The following is a 15,816-nucleotide window of genomic DNA, read 5'->3' as shown; positions in this document are numbered from 1 at the left end:
CTTCCCTCGCCTTTGCGGGGCGCGTTCTGCCCTGCAGGGTCCGAGCGCTGATCCCGCGGGTGGCGTGGTCGCTGTGTTTGATCCCAAATCCTTTGGCCTTCCGAGCGCGGCAGCACCTGAGGCTCGGGCAGCCCCGGCTCTGGGGCACGGCTCCCACAGGGACACGGCTCCCTGCGCCAGCCGGGCCCGGGCGCGGCGGGACGGGCCTCCAGCGCTGCCCGAGCCTCGGTGCGGACTCGGGGGGCCGGAGGGAGCTGCAGGGGCCCGGCGGGACACGGGGACAAGCGAGGCTGTGGGCAGTGCTCACCTTGTGAAAACAACATTGCGGAGGTGCTTAAGGATAAAGACTGGCGGTGGCACCCGGCGCCGTGGTCTGGTTGGCGTGATGGTGTTCAATCACAGGTTGGACTCAGTGATTTTTCAAACCAGACATCTTTTCGAACCAGATTGATTCAGTGATTCTGTGTGAGTGACCCCGAGACCCCCATAGCCCACGTCCCAGCTGAACCGCGGCACTGAGGTGTCTCTGTAGCACCACCTGTAACCACCCCGGCAGCAGCCATTGGGGGACAATTGTGCCCTGCCACACCCAATGTCACCGCCCCACGGCACTCGGGCCCGGCAGGGAACTATAACTCGCAGCATGTCCTTCGGCAGCAGGACTACAACTCCCGGCGTGCCCGCGGAGGCACGACTACAACTTCCGGCGTGCCTGCGGAGGCAGGACTACAACTCCCGGCGTGCCCCCGGAGGCAGGACTACAACTCCCGGCGTGCTCTGTGGCGGAGGAACTACACCTCCCCGGTGTGGCGGGAGCCCCGAGCCCTCAGCCCTGGCCCAGCGGGTCCCGCCGAGCGCGGGTCGCAGCCCGCCCCGCCACCCGCCGCCGCGGGCCCTGCCCAGGAGGTAGGAGCCTCTTCCCCTCTGCCCTTCCCCTCCCGGGCCGTGTCCCCGCCGAGGCGGCGGTCCCGGCCCCTGACGCGGCGCCCTCTGCTTTACCAGGGTCTCGGCCGGCGGCCGGCGGAGCGGCACGGCCGGATTCCGGACACCGGTGAGTCCTGCCCGGGGCTGCCCCGGAGCCCATCACGGAGCCGTTCTCAGGGGCTCAGCCCTGCCCGGTGGACAGTGTTTTCCTTTGAGGGTGAAGGTGCTGGTTCCCGGGGTTAGTGCCGGCACCGCACTTTGCACTGTGTCGTGCTGGGAGTTTCTCCTGAAAAGCGCATTGTGATTTTTAATTATTTATTTTCACTTTACACTGTAGCTCTCGAAAGTGCTGTAGGATGTGATATGAGGCAGGCTAACGTTATGTACACTGATCTGTATTTTAGTTCAATCCCCTCTCCCTGCCCTGGGGATTTTTTTTTCCATTTTTATTTTCTCTTGTTTTATCCAGTGACACACACACTATTTTCCCATTAGTGCTCCAGCATCGTAGCATCTTATCCAGAGCTGAGTTCCTGCTTCGTCTCTTCTGTGTTCTCCAGATCCCATCTCCAAAGTCCTTCCAGCCCAATGGAGCCAGTGAAGAAGCCCTGCAGTGTGAAATCGAAGAGCTGAAACAGAAAGACCTTGCTCTAGACCAGGAAATTGCACAATTATTGTCCGAGTATGTCCTTGGCAAGCTCAGTGTTCACTGTGATGCCTTAATTATTTTTGTTTTTAAAACAAGATGTGTTCCAGGAATTGGAGCTGAGAGCTGACCTTCTCTGGTGCCATTGTTGGCATGATGCAATGTTGGTTACAGTGATGTTGAAAGTGATGGGACTTGTTAGAGACAAATGGGAATTCTTTCCACTTTATGTGCTAAAGCAAAACAAGTTTTACTAGGAGCTTGCATAAGAGGATTTTTGCTTTAGCCTGGGTGTTCCTGAGGTAATTATGTGTTTACTGGGAACAGATAATTCTAGCCATTTGTTATTTGCTGTGAAAGACTGATATTTTCTAAGGTGAGTGTAGCGCATAGGGTGGAAATGGTAGAACAACAAAAGCTGTTCCAGAACCCTCTTTCATTTATCCTCAAGGATAAGCAGATTTTCTAGCAACAGGACAAGAGGAAATGGCCTCAGACTGTGCCAGGGGAACTTTAGGCTGGACATCAGGAAGAATTTCTTTGCTGAAAGGATGATTAAACATTGGAATGGGCTGGCCAGGGAGGTGATGGAGTCATGGTCCCTGGAGGTGTTCAAGAGATGACTGGACATGGCACTCAGTGCTCTGGTTTAGTTAATATGGTGCTGCTTCTACAATTCCTATTTTTTTTCCTATATGAAAATTAGAGATATCAATGGAATATCAATGGAATATCAATGGAATATCAATGGAATATCAATGGAATTCACCACAGGCTACTCTTGTTTCTCCTTCATTCTGAGAACTTGGGTGAATTTGCTTTCTTGAGCTTATTTAGAGCTTTCATGTTTACAGCTTGCAGCAGCTGCACTTTGCTGCATTCAGTTTCTGCTTTTGAGGTGCCAGGCTTGGGTATCTCCCACAGCAGCAGGAACCCCCAGTCCCTCTGTGTCATTTGTGACCTCTCTGGTGTTATTTTACAGGGGCTACAGCCTGGAGGAACTGGACAAGCACATTTCTCTGCTCCATGAGTACAATGAAATTAAAGATGCTGGGCAGATGCTCCTGGGCAAGCTAGGTAAGGAAGGGGAAGCTGTTGAAGACCCTTTTAGTCAGTGTTTTCATACAGACACAGAAAGAAGCTGCTGCCATGGAGGCAAAGCTTGTGCTTCACATTCTTCACTTTAAGAAAATTGTTTGGGCAAGCAGGAGGCACAGCTGCAAAACCTTGGGTTTCTTGTCTGTGGGATGCCCTATGGGATAATTAGGGGAGGAAAACACCACGTTTTTGACTCATCTGACCTTTGTTTAATGAAAGCAATGCTGCTTTATTTCCTAGCTGTCATCCGAGGGGTCACTACAAAACAGCTCTATCCTGAGTATGACCTGGAGCTCAGTGACTAGTCCTGAGCCTGGAGACTGCCATGTCCTGCAAAAGTGACTGTCACTGGGCCATTGCACACTGCTGTCATCCTGGTTTAGAAGAGACAGAAGGTGGAAAAGGGATGTAGGATTTGAGATAATTTCATGTACTACCTGATCAACAGGAATTTTTTTTCTTAATTTTTTTTTTTTTTGGAAGGTTGTAGTTCAGGTTGATGTTGAGCCTCTTCCATGGAGCCTTTGATTCCCTGGAGTATCCAGGGGCTGTTTGGTTACTGAATGGATAGAGGAAGTGAGGACATACAAATGTGCAATGTGATAGCTGCTTTGAAAGGAAAACCCTCAGAAGAAAGGAGGGCAGAAGGCAGAAATTGTGGTGGTTTGAGGTTTTATTTTGTTTTATCAACAAATCCAGAGAAGTCTGGGTGTTCTGCATTTTTGTACTTACCTGCTCTGGTATCTGGAGGTTTCGTATCATTTCTGTAGTAAATGGCAAAATGTAAAGTTGTGTTGAACTGTCTACTCTGAATAAAGCAACCTTCACGTCTGTCAGTAATTCACTTCAAGAGTCTACAAAACACTGCATGAACCTGGGAACAGATTCTAAAACTGTATTGAGACAACTATAACATGAGTTATTCATGTTTTCTCTGGGAATGTGCAGGTGCAGAATCACTTTTCTCTGCTCTAAGTGCAGAGTCATGGTGGGAGTGAGCACTGTCCTGGACAGTTGATGATGTTGGGAGCACAATTGTTTCAATGTCAGTGTTAGGGCTGAGGGTGACTGCACAGACTAAATTTGGCTGCTTTGGGCACTTGGAAGTGATGAAGTGCTCTGCTGACTGCAGACGTACTGTACCTTTTTCACTCAAGCTTGATGTCCTTCTGCCCATTTTTACTTTCCAAGACCTAGACAGTAAGTTTCCCCTGTGGTCTCCAGTTAGGCCCATGCTGCAGACTGCTTGTTACTTAAAAATCTGAATCAAATTAATTTGTCTTCATTGTGACTGGAAGCCAGAAACCAGGCACAAGGCTGCTGCTGAGAACAGATAATTGGTTTTGCACTCCTGGCTCTGGATGAGGCACAGAAACATCACTAATAAGTGTCTTGTTTTGCCTCAAGAGCTGCGGGGAGTGGTCTCAAGGAAGGACAGAAAGAGTCTATGTTCCATGATTCATCCAGTGTTGTGCAGCATATTTCCTGTGGCCAGACCAGAGTGGACTCTCAAGGGGATGTTCACACCCCTCCCTACCACATTCCCTTCTGCCAAGTGTGGAACACTCGTATTTTGGAATAGTTTTAAGGGGAGGAAAAAAGTCACAAGGGGGCAAGAACTGGGAAATGCAAACTTTGTTACTAAAGTTGCTGTTTTGGCTGGTATTTCCTGTGTAGAAGGACTGGTTCAGCCTGGAGTGTTCCAACCAAAATGTTCCTGTCAGCAACACACGCAACTGGAAACTGTTTTTGCAATAGGAAGTATATACAGCAATTCTTCAGTTTGTGTGAGATGTGAGCTGAGGGGATGAAATATAGTCCATTACCAAAGTTACTGAAAGTTGTTCAAGGAGTGAGAAGTCCATGTTTTCTTCCCCACTATGTAGGAGTGCTGGGGTTAAAACTTGCAGCTGTAGCTGTGCAAGTGTCCTGCTTGAGGCTGCAGGGATGGGTTTACACTTCAGGTAGCAATGGGCAGGTGTCCAGGGAAGGTCCCCTGATCCCAATCTCTTGTTCAGTGGAGGATGGGAACACCCACAGAACAACCCAAGGACAGGGCCTGGTGTCCTTGGGGAATCCCTGCTGCTGACACAGTGGCTCTGCCAGGCGGTGGCAGCTGAGTTCCACAGCTGTTCTGGCTGCTCTGTGCAGCTCAGAAGAGCCCAGAACTGAGAGATTCCAGGGGCTAAGTTAAGGACTCCTGGGATGCTTCAGGACAGGAATGCACGCTCCCACTGAGGTACTTCATCATGGCCCCTGTGACTGCCCCTCCCAGAATTACTCTTGTACCTTTATGGCTGTCACCTGGAGGATGAAATATGCTGGCCTTTGTCCAAGTCCAGGAGAGGAACAGAACAAATTTTCTGCTTTCCATATATAAATCTTCAAACTCACTAAGTATATAACTGGAAAACTATACAGTGCAATAATGGCAAGTGTAATTCCAGATTTTTTACCTAAATTTAGAAAGTGTGTTTCTGCAAAGTCAGACCCAGCTATAATCAGCTAACAGAGACCAAATGGTATCACAGGGTTTACAGTTTCACCCAAGGCCAGGACCTGCTGTCTGCAAGGAGCTGCTGCAGAGGAGGATACCAGAGACCACTGAACACCCATGACTCCTCAGGGAAAAAAGGGTAAAATAAAGTAGCACTTGCTGGGTTTTTTATGGATCAATATACATGGATGAGTACTGAGCCAAGAATCAACCTTGTCCCTGTTAGGTCACTTTCCTTTTTATTTTTTGTGGATCCCGTGCATTAGTCCCCATTATAAGGCCCTTTTCATCACATGCCTACTCTGGATAAAACCATTTCCTTGCATTGCTTTGGGTAAGCTGTGTTTTCTCCTGCACATCCCTCATTTAGCCCAGTTTTGAGCTCTTATGTGTCTGAGAGCAAGGCTAATGGAAAGAAAATACTCCAGGAGAACACAGGGAAAATAAAATCCATACAGCAGATAAGTTATGCTGCCAGTTGCAAGGAACAAATCTGTGCAGTCAAGGGAATACGGCTTTCTAAGACACCACTTCCTGCTGCTAAACAATTCGGGAATGGGTTTTTATATCCCTTGGCAACCTAATGTTCTCAAAATCAACAGGAATTTTGGCACAGCTGCCTCCTGTAAATGAACTTTGTGATGCTTTAAAAAAAAATTATGCAGCCTGTCACTATTAAAAAAAAAGTCATTTCAAGGAAAGGGTGGAAGTGAACTGCAATTAACCTCTTTCCTTCTGCTGTCCATCACGTTGCTGGCACGTCGTTGCTGTATTGTGCTGCAGGGATTGCTCATGACTGACCAGGCTCAGCTGTGTCCCCATCCAGCTGATGAAGGAGACTGTTCTCCCAGTGTTTTCTCCAGCTCTGTTTCCACTTTGAGCTGACAGTTTTGAATTGCCTCCTGGATGCTCTGCAGGTTCCACTGGGTTCTGGGGATAGCGTCGTCCACCGTGAAAACCCCGTCGCGGATTCTCCGCACTTGTGTGCACACAGCAGATGATTTCAGCTCCAGACCAATCTCGTGAACCATCTTCCGGAGGTACTGCTGCGTCTCGTGCAGGCAATGGATTTCTAGGAGGGCAGAGACATTCCTTCAGAAGCAAAGCTTTGACACAAGCTCTGACATTGTAAATCCAGACATCACTCGCAGTTATGCTGCGAGAACTGGATTGGCAGAAGAGCATGGTGTGATTTTCTGGAATAGTGCAGGTGTTCCACACCCTTCCCAAGTGAATACTTTAGAAAACAAAGCTATAGATAGAGAAGAGTAATGTAGAAATTTAGGTATTTCAAAGGAGATTAAAAGGCACCTTTTTTAGTAACACAAATAATTAGTGAGGGGAGGGAGACTGGCTACAGGAAAACAAACCACACTTAAAAAAAAAAAAAAAAAAAAAAAAAACAACCCAGCACTGAAATGCTTTACACTGAAACACTGAGCTGAGAAGAATTTCCCCCTAGGTATTCATGATGCAAATTTTCCAGCCTTGGGCTTAGATCTGAAGTGGCAAAGAAAAAGCTATGAGCTGGCTGGATTTACCAGAGAAGCTGTAAGTTGAAAAGAAATTCCCTCCAACTCATTTTGCATTAAATCATGAGTAAAAAAATTAAGTTTACCAGCTTATTTGCCATAATATATACATAGAGTTCCCCAGTATATTCTGTGCCAGTCCTACCTAGGTGGAATTCTGGAAGTGCAAACTGCAGGCATCGGACTGCTGTGATTATTGGGGGGCTTTTTCCCATGGGGCGAATCAACCCTTTGACAGCCAGCTCGTATGCCTCTTGTGTTTTCATATCTATGTTAGAATACCTAAGGAAAAAAAAAAAAAAAAGAGAACAGCAGAGACATTTAGAACTTCTTTCCAAAGAGATTCAAAATAAAACAGAGATGCAATTTTTATTCTTAAAACTGTCCAGTGAGGTTTTGCATATATTTTAGTGGTGTATGTACTGTCAGTAGCGTAGCACAGTTTGGGAGAGAGGTATTTGGTCATGTCTACAAGTTATTTTTGTCAGCCCTAATATAGCAGATTGGTCCTAAACCAGCAGATTGGAGATTTTGGGATACAAGGAGGACATTTAACTGCACCCTCTCACCAGAGCACAGAGCACTCAGAGTAACTCCTCTCTGCCCCTTGCTACCACTCCCACCTCTACAGACTTTGATTATGAGAAGCAAAATCCTCTTATTTGTTTTGAAGACCAGCAAATGGCAGTGGGATCAGCTCATTTCCCCGGTGGATACTCACATCAGTAGGGCCTTTTGGTTTGTCCCTTGAATGACAGCGAGAATACGCTCCAGCTTCTCCCTGGTGATATGATCTGGAAATATTAAGGCAGAAACAAAGTCTCAATTACCCATCCAGAAACTGGAAAGTCTGAAAAGTGCCACTGAGGTATTGTCTCGTCCCCCTCAAAAGGCACTGATGAGAGCTGAGGGGTGGCTTCACAAAGTCACTTCCCCTGGCTCTGCATGGAGCAGCACAGAGCTGGCAAAGGGAAGAGTTATTTGGCTTAACTGATTCCAAAATGTTGATGCTTCAGTTTTCTTATCGTATGTTTTCATTCAATGAAATTTCCTAACTGCTATCTCCAAGTGTGATTTACAGGGAGATCTGGGTTCTGACCAACCCAGTAGCAACCACAGTGACCAGCATTCACACTGGCTTTGTATATATCGTGGTTAGATTTAGAACAGGGGAACTACAACATCAGCAAGGACTAGAAGACATGAAAGATGTGGCTTTTGTCATTGTGCAATTCACCTGATTAAATGCTTTGCAGTTAATCTGTTGTTTGGTGTTCTGTTTAAAAAACAAGCAACACATTGAATCAGTTTCTTACCAAATGTTGTCTTCTCTACTAAATTCCCTGTGTCTGAGAAGTCATCAGTGGCTTTACCAAAAAGCCCACCAACAGTATAAACCTGGAAGAAGGACAAAGAGTGCAATTTATCAAAAAAAAAAAAAAAAAAAAAAAAAAAAAAAGCTCCAAACAATAGAGCAGCAGTATTGCACCATGCAGCTTCTAGAAGGGCAGGCTATGAGAGTTTTGCACAATAAGACAGCAGCATCCTCTGCTCAAAAGGCCACAAATGGATGCTCATGTGAAGGACGAAACTCTGCACCCTAAAAAGCTCTCAGAAGCATTGGTAGGTTTGAGGCTTGGTCTGGGGCAGGATCAAGTGTGTGATGGCACTCTGGGTCCCTGTGGCTTGTTCAGAGCCAGCACCTACCCTGCTCAGGTGACAGTTGTACAGGTCAGTGAGCAGCTTGTTCCCATGGCCGATGCCAAGCACTGAAACATAGAAAATGAGGAACCTGTTATTCAGCCCTGCAAAAAGTCACTGATGTGCACTTACACAGCACTGAACACTCACACCACTATTGCTCCCTGGACAGAGCTGTATCTCCTTAGGAGTCATGTCTGAGCAGTGCAATTAGACTCCCAGATTTTTGTCTGACATGAAAACCATGGGGTTGTCACCAGAGCTCTTGGATTCCTCACAGAACTTTCCACTTGGGCCTTCAGGGCAAATGCTCAGCAGTGCCAGCCCAGGTGGTGGAACAGACATGGGGACTGGTGTTCCTCAGCAAACTCCAGCGTGCCTGGGTCTCTCCCAGGTAGCTTTGCCAGCGGCTTGCTCGGACATTTCTTCTGTGTTTTAGCACTTGAACTCCCAGCGGGGCTGTGAGATCCAGGGGCTGCTGCAGTGCAATGGCCTTGTGCATCCACCCTCCTTCCTGCATGGAAACCCATCACCTCGCAGGCAGCAGGACACGGGACGAGACCCACCGAAGACTCCCGAGGCTTTCACATCCAGCCGGTGACCTGCCCCGATCTTCAGCTTCTTGAACCGCGGGCCTCGGACTGCAAGGGAGACAGTGCTGGAGCCGGTCCCGCCCGGGGCTCCCGCCGCTGCCCGGCTTCCCAGGCCCCGCTGTGCCCTTACCGAGGGGATGGTCGGCCAGCACCGGCACCTGGGCAGCCACCAGCTCCACGGCCCCGCCGCCGCCCGGGCCCGGGGCCGGCAGGAAGCGGATTTGGTGCCGCGGGGCGCGTCCCGGCGCCGCGTTCAGCTCTGAAAGAGAAGCGAAGGGGCGGGTTAGAGGGGCCGGCGAACCCCGGGGATGGGACGGGACTGGCCCCACCGGCAGCCCCTGGGGATGGGATGGGATGGGATGGGATGGGGGGGTCCCGCCGCCCGCCGCTCACCCCGCAGCAGCCGCGTCTCCACCGCCTCCCGGACGCGTCCCCAGGCCACCCCCGCCGGTTTGTAGACGGCGAAGAGCCCGTCCAGCCCGGCGGCCGCCATGCCCGGCCCGGCCCGCCCCGCCCCGAGCGCTTCCGGGGCAGCGGCGGGGCCGGCGCGGGGGATGCGGCCGCTGCTGCTGCGGGCGGCGCGGGCGGGGCTCCCGCTGCTCCTGCGGGGGGGTCCCGCTTCCCCAGGCAGGTGCCTCTCTCCGCAGCCCCTGCAGCGGCCGGGCCAGCGCCTCGCCCGGGCCGGTCCCTTACCCGCTGCTCCCCGCAGGCAGAGCCCGGCCGAGCCACGGCGAGCCGCGGGGCCGGGATGGACGCGGCGGGGAGGAGGAGGACGAGGAGGAGGAGATGGAAGGGTGGCACCCGCTGTACCCCGGGCACATCCCCACCAGCCCGCTGCAGAAGGCGCTGCTGGCCGCCGGCTCCGCGGTCATGGCGCTCTGTGACCCCTACAGACACGGTAAGGGCGGCCAAGGAAATCCCGCTCCCTTCCCTTTGGGAAGCTTCGTAGGAGAGTTTGGGACAAGCGCAGGGCTCAGAACTGCTCCTGCGCATGTGAAAGAGAGGGAGTGGGGAAACCCAGACACACCCCAATGTGACCCCTGGTGATGCCACCCAGACTGATCCATTTCTCCAGAGTCCCCCAGGCCTCATGCCTGCTCCTCCATCCCACTCACAGGAAGGGTCATGTGGGTGACACCAGGGCAGAGTAGCCCTGAAGATCTGTGGTTTATGGGATCCCCACTTTGTCACGGGCTTCCTGCCTGCTCCTGGTCAATGGCTTCATTGCCCTATTTCCTCACCTGCCAACCAGGGATAGCTGGGTGTTGCGAAAACAGCTCTGGGGTCACTCTCTGGTCTCTCTTTCAGACATGGTGGCAGTCCTTGGGGAGACCACAGGCTGCCTGGCCCTGCCAAACCTGCGAGACAAGATGAAGAACCACCCTGAAGGTTACCGCATCCTCCAGTGCGTCCCTCCCACCCTCCCTGCACGCCTTGTGCTGGGGAGGCCAGGCAGCTTCCTTGGCCCTGTGAAAGGAGAGATTGGAAGCTGCACAAGTGTTTTGTCAGCTCTAACCCTCCAGGCTAACTTTATTTTTAATGTTCACAGGAGCCCTGTGACACATCTAAGGGCAGGCACTACTTGCCTGTCTGTTCTGCTTCGCCGCTGAAACTGGCAGCTGCCAACACCAAGAGATGCAGCAGCAGGCACAGGGGAGAAATCCATGGATGTGGATGCTGAGCAGTGATGAGACCACACTACATTCATGGATTTCTTCCCTGTGCCTGCTGCTGCATTTTCTTGCATTGGAGACTTTGTCTGCTGGCCTGCCTCCTCCTTAGACACTTACATGTTTTTTTTCCTGGCTCAAGCTGAAATGAGGCTACTTCTCTTGTTTTCTTTTTTAAGACTCCATCGCTTCTGCTTCCATGTTTGCAAGGACTTGAGTGCAGCAAGGCTGAGGACCAGGAGGAATTTCTCTTATTAATCAAGCTCTCACTTTGTATCTGCTTGCCTTTTCCCTGTTCCCTCTCATGTCACACCTGCTGCTTGTGTCACATAGGAGCTTGAGAAAAGTTGCCTTTTGCCATATGTTTGTGCAAATCAGCCTCATCCTGGCTTGGAAAGTTGACTTAGTAAAATATCCAGAGCACTGGGATAGGCCTGAATCCCAGCAGAACTGCCCAGGGACAGGACTGGGAAGGGACATACCCACCTGCTCCTTGCCCTGTGGTATTGTAGGGATTTGCAGGGGTCTGAATTGGGCACACAGGTGTTTTTGTTTTTATCCCCCAAGCTGCTGATGTTCCTTTGACAACAATACAAAAGGAAGTGTCTGCAGCCAATGTGAAACTGGTGCCAGTGCTGCTTATCTCCCTGGCACTTTCGCTCCAAGAGCTGAGCAGCTCCTGGATCCACTGCAGGGCTTTTACCATGAGAAGAGTTTACCTTGTGAATGGAAATAAGAGGGCTTTTGTTTACTTCCAAGGCTGTGAGGCACCTGTTTGCCAACAACCTGTAGATGAGACCTTTCTCTGTGTGGCTGCCATGTGGCTGGTGATGAAAGTCTGAGCAGGACTGAAATTAAACCTGTGTTCAGAACAAATTCCTTCTCCTCTTTGGGGTTGTTCCTTTGAAGCTCTGGCTGCTTTGCAAGGGCACTAAATTTCTCTGCTCTGCAGGGCTGGGGGCTGTACCTGGCTGGCAGCCCACACAGCAGCAGTGTTTTAGTGCAGAGGACACCAGTGTTTTTTCCACCAGAGTTGTTACAAGCACACAAGATAAAGGCCCTTTTATTGCCAAGGTTTCAGGTAGATCCTTTAAGCAATTCATGTCCCAGCCTCTGTAACAGAAGTGCAGACAGTGCTGTCCCTGCAGTGAGCAGTCTGGATCTGCACAGGGAATATAGCAAGGATGGGCAGCGGCAGGGATGGGGGTTTCCAAGGGTTCCCTTTGTCCAGGACCTGCTGCTGTGGATTTCACTGGGAGTCTCACTGACCTGTGTTTTGCTTCCAGGGAACGGCCTCGCATCCGTCTCTCCACACTGGACATGGCCAGGCTGCAGGGGCTGCCGGATGGCTCACTGGGCCGGGAGTATGTCCGCTTCTTGGAGGACAATGTGAGTGGGGGCTTTCATGGGGTGCAAATTTCTATGGCTGACTGGAGCTACGGAGCTGAGCTGAACCTCTTTGGACTTGCAGAAGGTTTCTCCAGACACCAGGATGCCGCCCAAGTTTGTTGATGATGAAGAGCTGGCATACGTGATCCAGCGGTATCGGGAAGTCCATGACCTAATGCACACCCTCCTGGGCATGCCAACCAACATGCTGGGTGAGCAGCAGTGGGCTTGGGGAGATGCACTGCCAAACCTACCCATTGTGCTCAGCTGCCTCCCAGAAATGGAGCAGGCTGGGCCAGCCAGACGCCCTGATGCTCAGCCTGGGTCAGTGTGTGGGGATTTTGCATCATCACTGTCCTACATCACTGGCTCTGTGGTGACCAAGAGGCCATGAGATGTCACCTTTTCCCTGCTGAGAGATGCTCTGCCCAAGCCCTGGGCACAGGCAGCCACTGGATGGGTGGTTTCTGCCTGGCAGGGAGGGTGGCAAGGAGGGAGGGATGTTTTGCAATCTCTGTGCAAAAAGCAGAAGGGAACTCCTGGTTGCTCCTTATCTGCACGTCTCTGTGTCCTCTGCCCTCATTTTGTGTCTGACTCAATAGCAGGTCAAAGTGCAGCCTTGTGGGTGCCTGTGGGAAGCAGCATGACTGGTCTTCTATGCAGGCTTTGAGTCCAGGCAGTTTTGTGTAAGGCCTGTGCTGGGAGACCAGGAGAGCCACATGGAGCATCAGGCCTTGGCACTGCAGTGCTGATGTCTGTAGGGAGTTAGACTGCTGGGGATGTGTTCCCCAAGCTCCCAGGGCTTGTGGGATGCCATCCCTGTGGGGTGGGTGAGTTGGTGTGTGACAAGACCCATCTTGGCACAGCATGAGGCCATGGCCACACTTAGGAAGCATTCCCAAGCAGCCATCCTTGAGAAGGGCAGATGTTCAGCCTGTGCTGAGGAGCCACACAGCCATGGCTGGCCTTTGATCTGAGTGCTCTGTCTGCTCACACCTCCCTGCTCCCTCCCAGGTGAGGTGGTGGTGAAGTGGTTTGAAGCCGTCCAGACGGGGCTGCCCATGTGTGTCCTGGGAGCAGCGTTTGGCCCTGTCCGGCTCAGCTCACGGTAGGTGCCCAGTCTCTGCCCTGGGTACACCGAGCCTGGAGGGAGTCAGTCACAGATCCCTCTGAGCCTACTGCTGTCCCCACATCCCAAGGAAGTGATGACAGCTTTGCCTTGTCACTGAAGCAGAACCTGATGCTTAATCTGCATTCAACCCCAGCTCCCCTGTGTCAGGCAGGAGCAATCTCCAGCCCTTGGATGGCCATGTGTTGAGGGCCAGCAGGATCCTCACTACACTGGCAGCTGTTCCCTGCCCCAGCACATTTGTTTTGGTGGCCCAGCAGTTGCAGAACCTGAGTTCTGGCCTTGGGTTGGTGCTGACTGTAACCCTCCTGGCACACCATTGTCTTCTGTGCCTCAGTTTCCCTTGTGAGTTAAGCAGAGGGGGTGCCAGAAGGGAGAGGGATACATGGGACACGTGGGCTTGGCATCAGCCTACAACGGGAACTTGGAGAAGGAAATTAACAAAGTGTAGATACCAAAACTGTATCATTTTTTCCAGAAAGCTGCAGGTCCTGGCCACTGAGCTGGTTCCCTGGGCCATCCGGAGCGGGCTCAACGCCAGCTGTGTCCTGAACGTCTACTACGAGCAGCGCTGGGAGCAGCCAGTGGAGTCCCTGCGGGAGGAGCTCGGGATCTTCCCTCCCCCGCCTGTTCGGGTGTGAGAGCTCATGTCGGGAAGAGCTCAGGGGATCCCTGCTGGCAGCCAGCAGCCAGCCCCAGCCGCACTCCACATCCTCCTGCCCTGCCCAGGGGCACAGCCTGGCTGTAGCTCATCCACCACGGACCTGAGAGATGTGTTTTCTTTTGACAAGAGCTGGCACCAACCTGTTGGTAGAGGCCAATTGGCACCTCCCTGTGCTGTGGCAAAAAAACTCAAGCTTTTTTGCCCTTCGTGATTTTGGTTGTGGGATGTTAAGGTCAGATGTGCCTTTACCAGCTGCTTTGGCTGCTCAGGTCTCCCAGCAGCATTCCGGTACTGATGCTCCCAAATGCTGGGATGGGGAGGGAGCACATTGCAGCAAAATGATGCCTTGGCCTTCTGCAGCTCTGGGGCTGTGCAGGTAAATCCTTCCTCCCACTCTTCCCATCCTGGGAAGATCGAGGCTTCAGATCTTGGGGCTGCCCTGGACTGGAGGTGAACTCGTGATTTCCAGAGGAGTGCAGGGGCAGGTTTGGTGTGTGGAGTGGTGAAATCCCATTTTGTGTTGGTGCCTGACTGGTCTCCTGTTGGGTCATACTGGATGTGCCTCACTTCCTGCCTCAGAGACCAGGCAGTGTGTGATTGTGTGCCCACGGGGCAGGCAGAGAAATACCTCTGGGCATTTTCTCTCCTGGACTGGTTGTTTTGAGAGCCGATCCCAGTCTGCTGTGTCACCCTGTAGTCCCTCCCCCTCAAAAATTATGAAATCCATATGATTGTGCTGGCTGTTCAGTAAGAATCATCCCTTCCTTGGACAACAAAATGACACAGATAGGATTGTGGGATTGAATCCAGGGAGTGCAGAAACAGTGGCTGCTGGTGCTGTGTCTGGGAGCTGATTGCTGTCTGGATTAATTAAACTGTGCTCCAGACTGCCAGCAGCCAGGGAGCAGAGTTGCTGGATGTGATGGCAAAGAGCCACGAGGCCAGGGGCTCTTTTTTCATGTGTGTTTGTTGTTGGAATTCCTTCTTGTTTAATAAAATCCACACTGGGGCTTGTAGTTCATTACCCCTATCCTTTTTCCCCATCTCCGCTCCTGAGCTGGAGTTCTGATGGTGAAACCTCACCCCTTTTTGGCTCCAGCAGGTTTTCTTCCTGCCCCTCAGGCTCCTTTGTCTAACTTCTCCCTGGATCAGCCACCCCACGAGACAGACTTTGGGTTTTTCTCCAAATCCTGCCTTGGCCCTCAGAGTTATTTCAAGCAGGCACTAAAAGACAGCATATAAATACATCCTTTAGCTGCCAGTAAAACACACAGTGTGGGGGTTGTCCCAGTGCAGTGGTCGAGATGAAAGCAACATTTGCCTCCAAAATGACCCAGAAACGTCAGAGCCTTGGGGTGGATGAACCAAAGGGCAGCAAAGATTTGCTTTCAGGAACTGTGAGCGGCAGTCAAGAAAACACGGGAAATGATGGCTGTGAGAGAGGGTTTTGCTGCATTTTGGGTTATTTAATGAGGCCTTGAAGTGTCCGGGCTGTCAGTCTTGGTGGGGCCGCCTCCATGCAGCCACGTGTGGCTCAGTGGGCTGGTGCAGGCGCTACGGAAATGGCACATCGTGTAACTTTAAACGGCATCTGCTCGGCTGGATCAAGTAACAGTCTCTGGCCCCTGTTCCTGCAGCCATCGCTTGAGGAGCCTGTGGAAAGAAGGCGGCAGAGGGAGCAGGGGGTGATTTGGGGAGGGCAGACACCAGCCACATGAAAATGCTTTTTTTGGAGAGGATATATTCTCTGTGGGCGAGTGGCAGCTCCACCGTGCCCGTACTGCGGGGCCGTGCTGGGAGGCGGTAACAGTAACTCCTGAAATGCTGGGACAGATGGCTGAGTACCCTCCCCGGTAGGGCCGGGTTTTCCCCCGGTGCCCGGGCCGCCCGTGACGCCGCTCCCAAAATGGATCTCCCGCTCTCCCGAGGACGGGCGGACTCAGCTTGGCGACAGCACCCGGGGGCGGCCGCGG

At 51.8% G+C, this 15,816-nt stretch overlaps 3 protein-coding genes across 3 annotated transcripts; 2 read left to right on the top strand and 1 right to left on the bottom strand.

Annotated features, from left to right (window-relative positions):
• Nucleotides 1–643: 643 nt before the first annotated feature.
• Nucleotides 644–3,499, top strand: SWI5 (SWI5 homologous recombination repair protein; the record flags this gene model as incomplete). Its single annotated transcript, XM_083876030.1, has 5 exons — nucleotides 644–906; nucleotides 1,003–1,051; nucleotides 1,485–1,606; nucleotides 2,553–2,647; nucleotides 2,909–3,499. 5 exons carry the CDS (start codon nucleotides 644–646, stop codon nucleotides 2,971–2,973), a joined length of 594 nt encoding a protein of 197 aa, XP_083732156.1. The 3' UTR covers nucleotides 2,974–3,499.
• Nucleotides 3,500–5,318: 1,819 nt separating this feature from the next.
• On the bottom strand, nucleotides 5,319–9,499 carry TRUB2 (TruB pseudouridine synthase family member 2). The gene is made up of 8 exons (XM_083875882.1): nucleotides 9,385–9,499; nucleotides 9,122–9,250; nucleotides 8,965–9,039; nucleotides 8,405–8,466; nucleotides 8,014–8,095; nucleotides 7,419–7,491; nucleotides 6,843–6,979; nucleotides 5,319–6,237 (listed from the first exon to the last, which is right to left on the bottom strand). The coding sequence occupies exons 1-8, from the start codon at nucleotides 9,482–9,484 to the stop codon at nucleotides 5,972–5,974; spliced, it is 924 nt and encodes a 307-aa protein (XP_083732008.1). The 5' UTR covers nucleotides 9,485–9,499; the 3' UTR covers nucleotides 5,319–5,971.
• A 32-nt stretch (nucleotides 9,500–9,531) lies between these two features.
• COQ4 (coenzyme Q4) lies at nucleotides 9,532–14,864 on the top strand. The gene is made up of 7 exons (XM_083875883.1): nucleotides 9,532–9,622; nucleotides 9,705–9,889; nucleotides 10,300–10,396; nucleotides 11,948–12,050; nucleotides 12,133–12,262; nucleotides 13,065–13,158; nucleotides 13,658–14,864. Exons 1-7 carry the CDS (start codon nucleotides 9,546–9,548, stop codon nucleotides 13,818–13,820), a joined length of 849 nt encoding a protein of 282 aa, XP_083732009.1. The 5' UTR covers nucleotides 9,532–9,545; the 3' UTR covers nucleotides 13,821–14,864.
• Nucleotides 14,865–15,816: the final 952 nt, after the last annotated feature.

Source organism: Zosterops lateralis (assembly GCF_965231275.1).
Source record: "Zosterops lateralis genome assembly, chromosome: 20".
Lineage (NCBI taxonomy): Eukaryota > Metazoa > Chordata > Aves > Passeriformes > Zosteropidae > Zosterops > Zosterops lateralis.
This window is presented reverse-complemented; position numbering and strand designations above follow the sequence as displayed.

What these genes read in the sequence shown, in the direction of transcription:
- TRUB2 (XM_083875882.1), bottom strand. Translation starts at nt 9,484, where the DNA reads ATGGCGGCCGCCGGGCTGGACGGGCTCTTCGCCGTCTACAAACCGGCG. An exon ending in GAAAGCCTCGGGAGTCTTCG is followed by an intron (nt 8,467 to 8,964) that starts GTGGGTCTCGTC and finishes TCTATGTTTCAG; the next exon opens with TGCTTGGCATCGGCCATGGG. An exon ending in AACCAAAAGGCCCTACTGAT is followed by an intron (nt 6,980 to 7,418) that starts GTGAGTATCCAC and finishes TTTTTTCCTTAG; the next exon opens with GTATTCTAACATAGATATGA.
- COQ4 (XM_083875883.1), top strand. Translation starts at nt 9,546, where the DNA reads ATGCGGCCGCTGCTGCTGCGGGCGGCGCGGGCGGGGCTCCCGCTGCTC. An exon ending in GAAGGTTACCGCATCCTCCA is followed by an intron (nt 10,397 to 11,947) that starts GTGCGTCCCTCC and finishes TTTTGCTTCCAG; the next exon opens with GGAACGGCCTCGCATCCGTC. An exon ending in CCTGTCCGGCTCAGCTCACG is followed by an intron (nt 13,159 to 13,657) that starts GTAGGTGCCCAG and finishes CATTTTTTCCAG; the next exon opens with AAAGCTGCAGGTCCTGGCCA.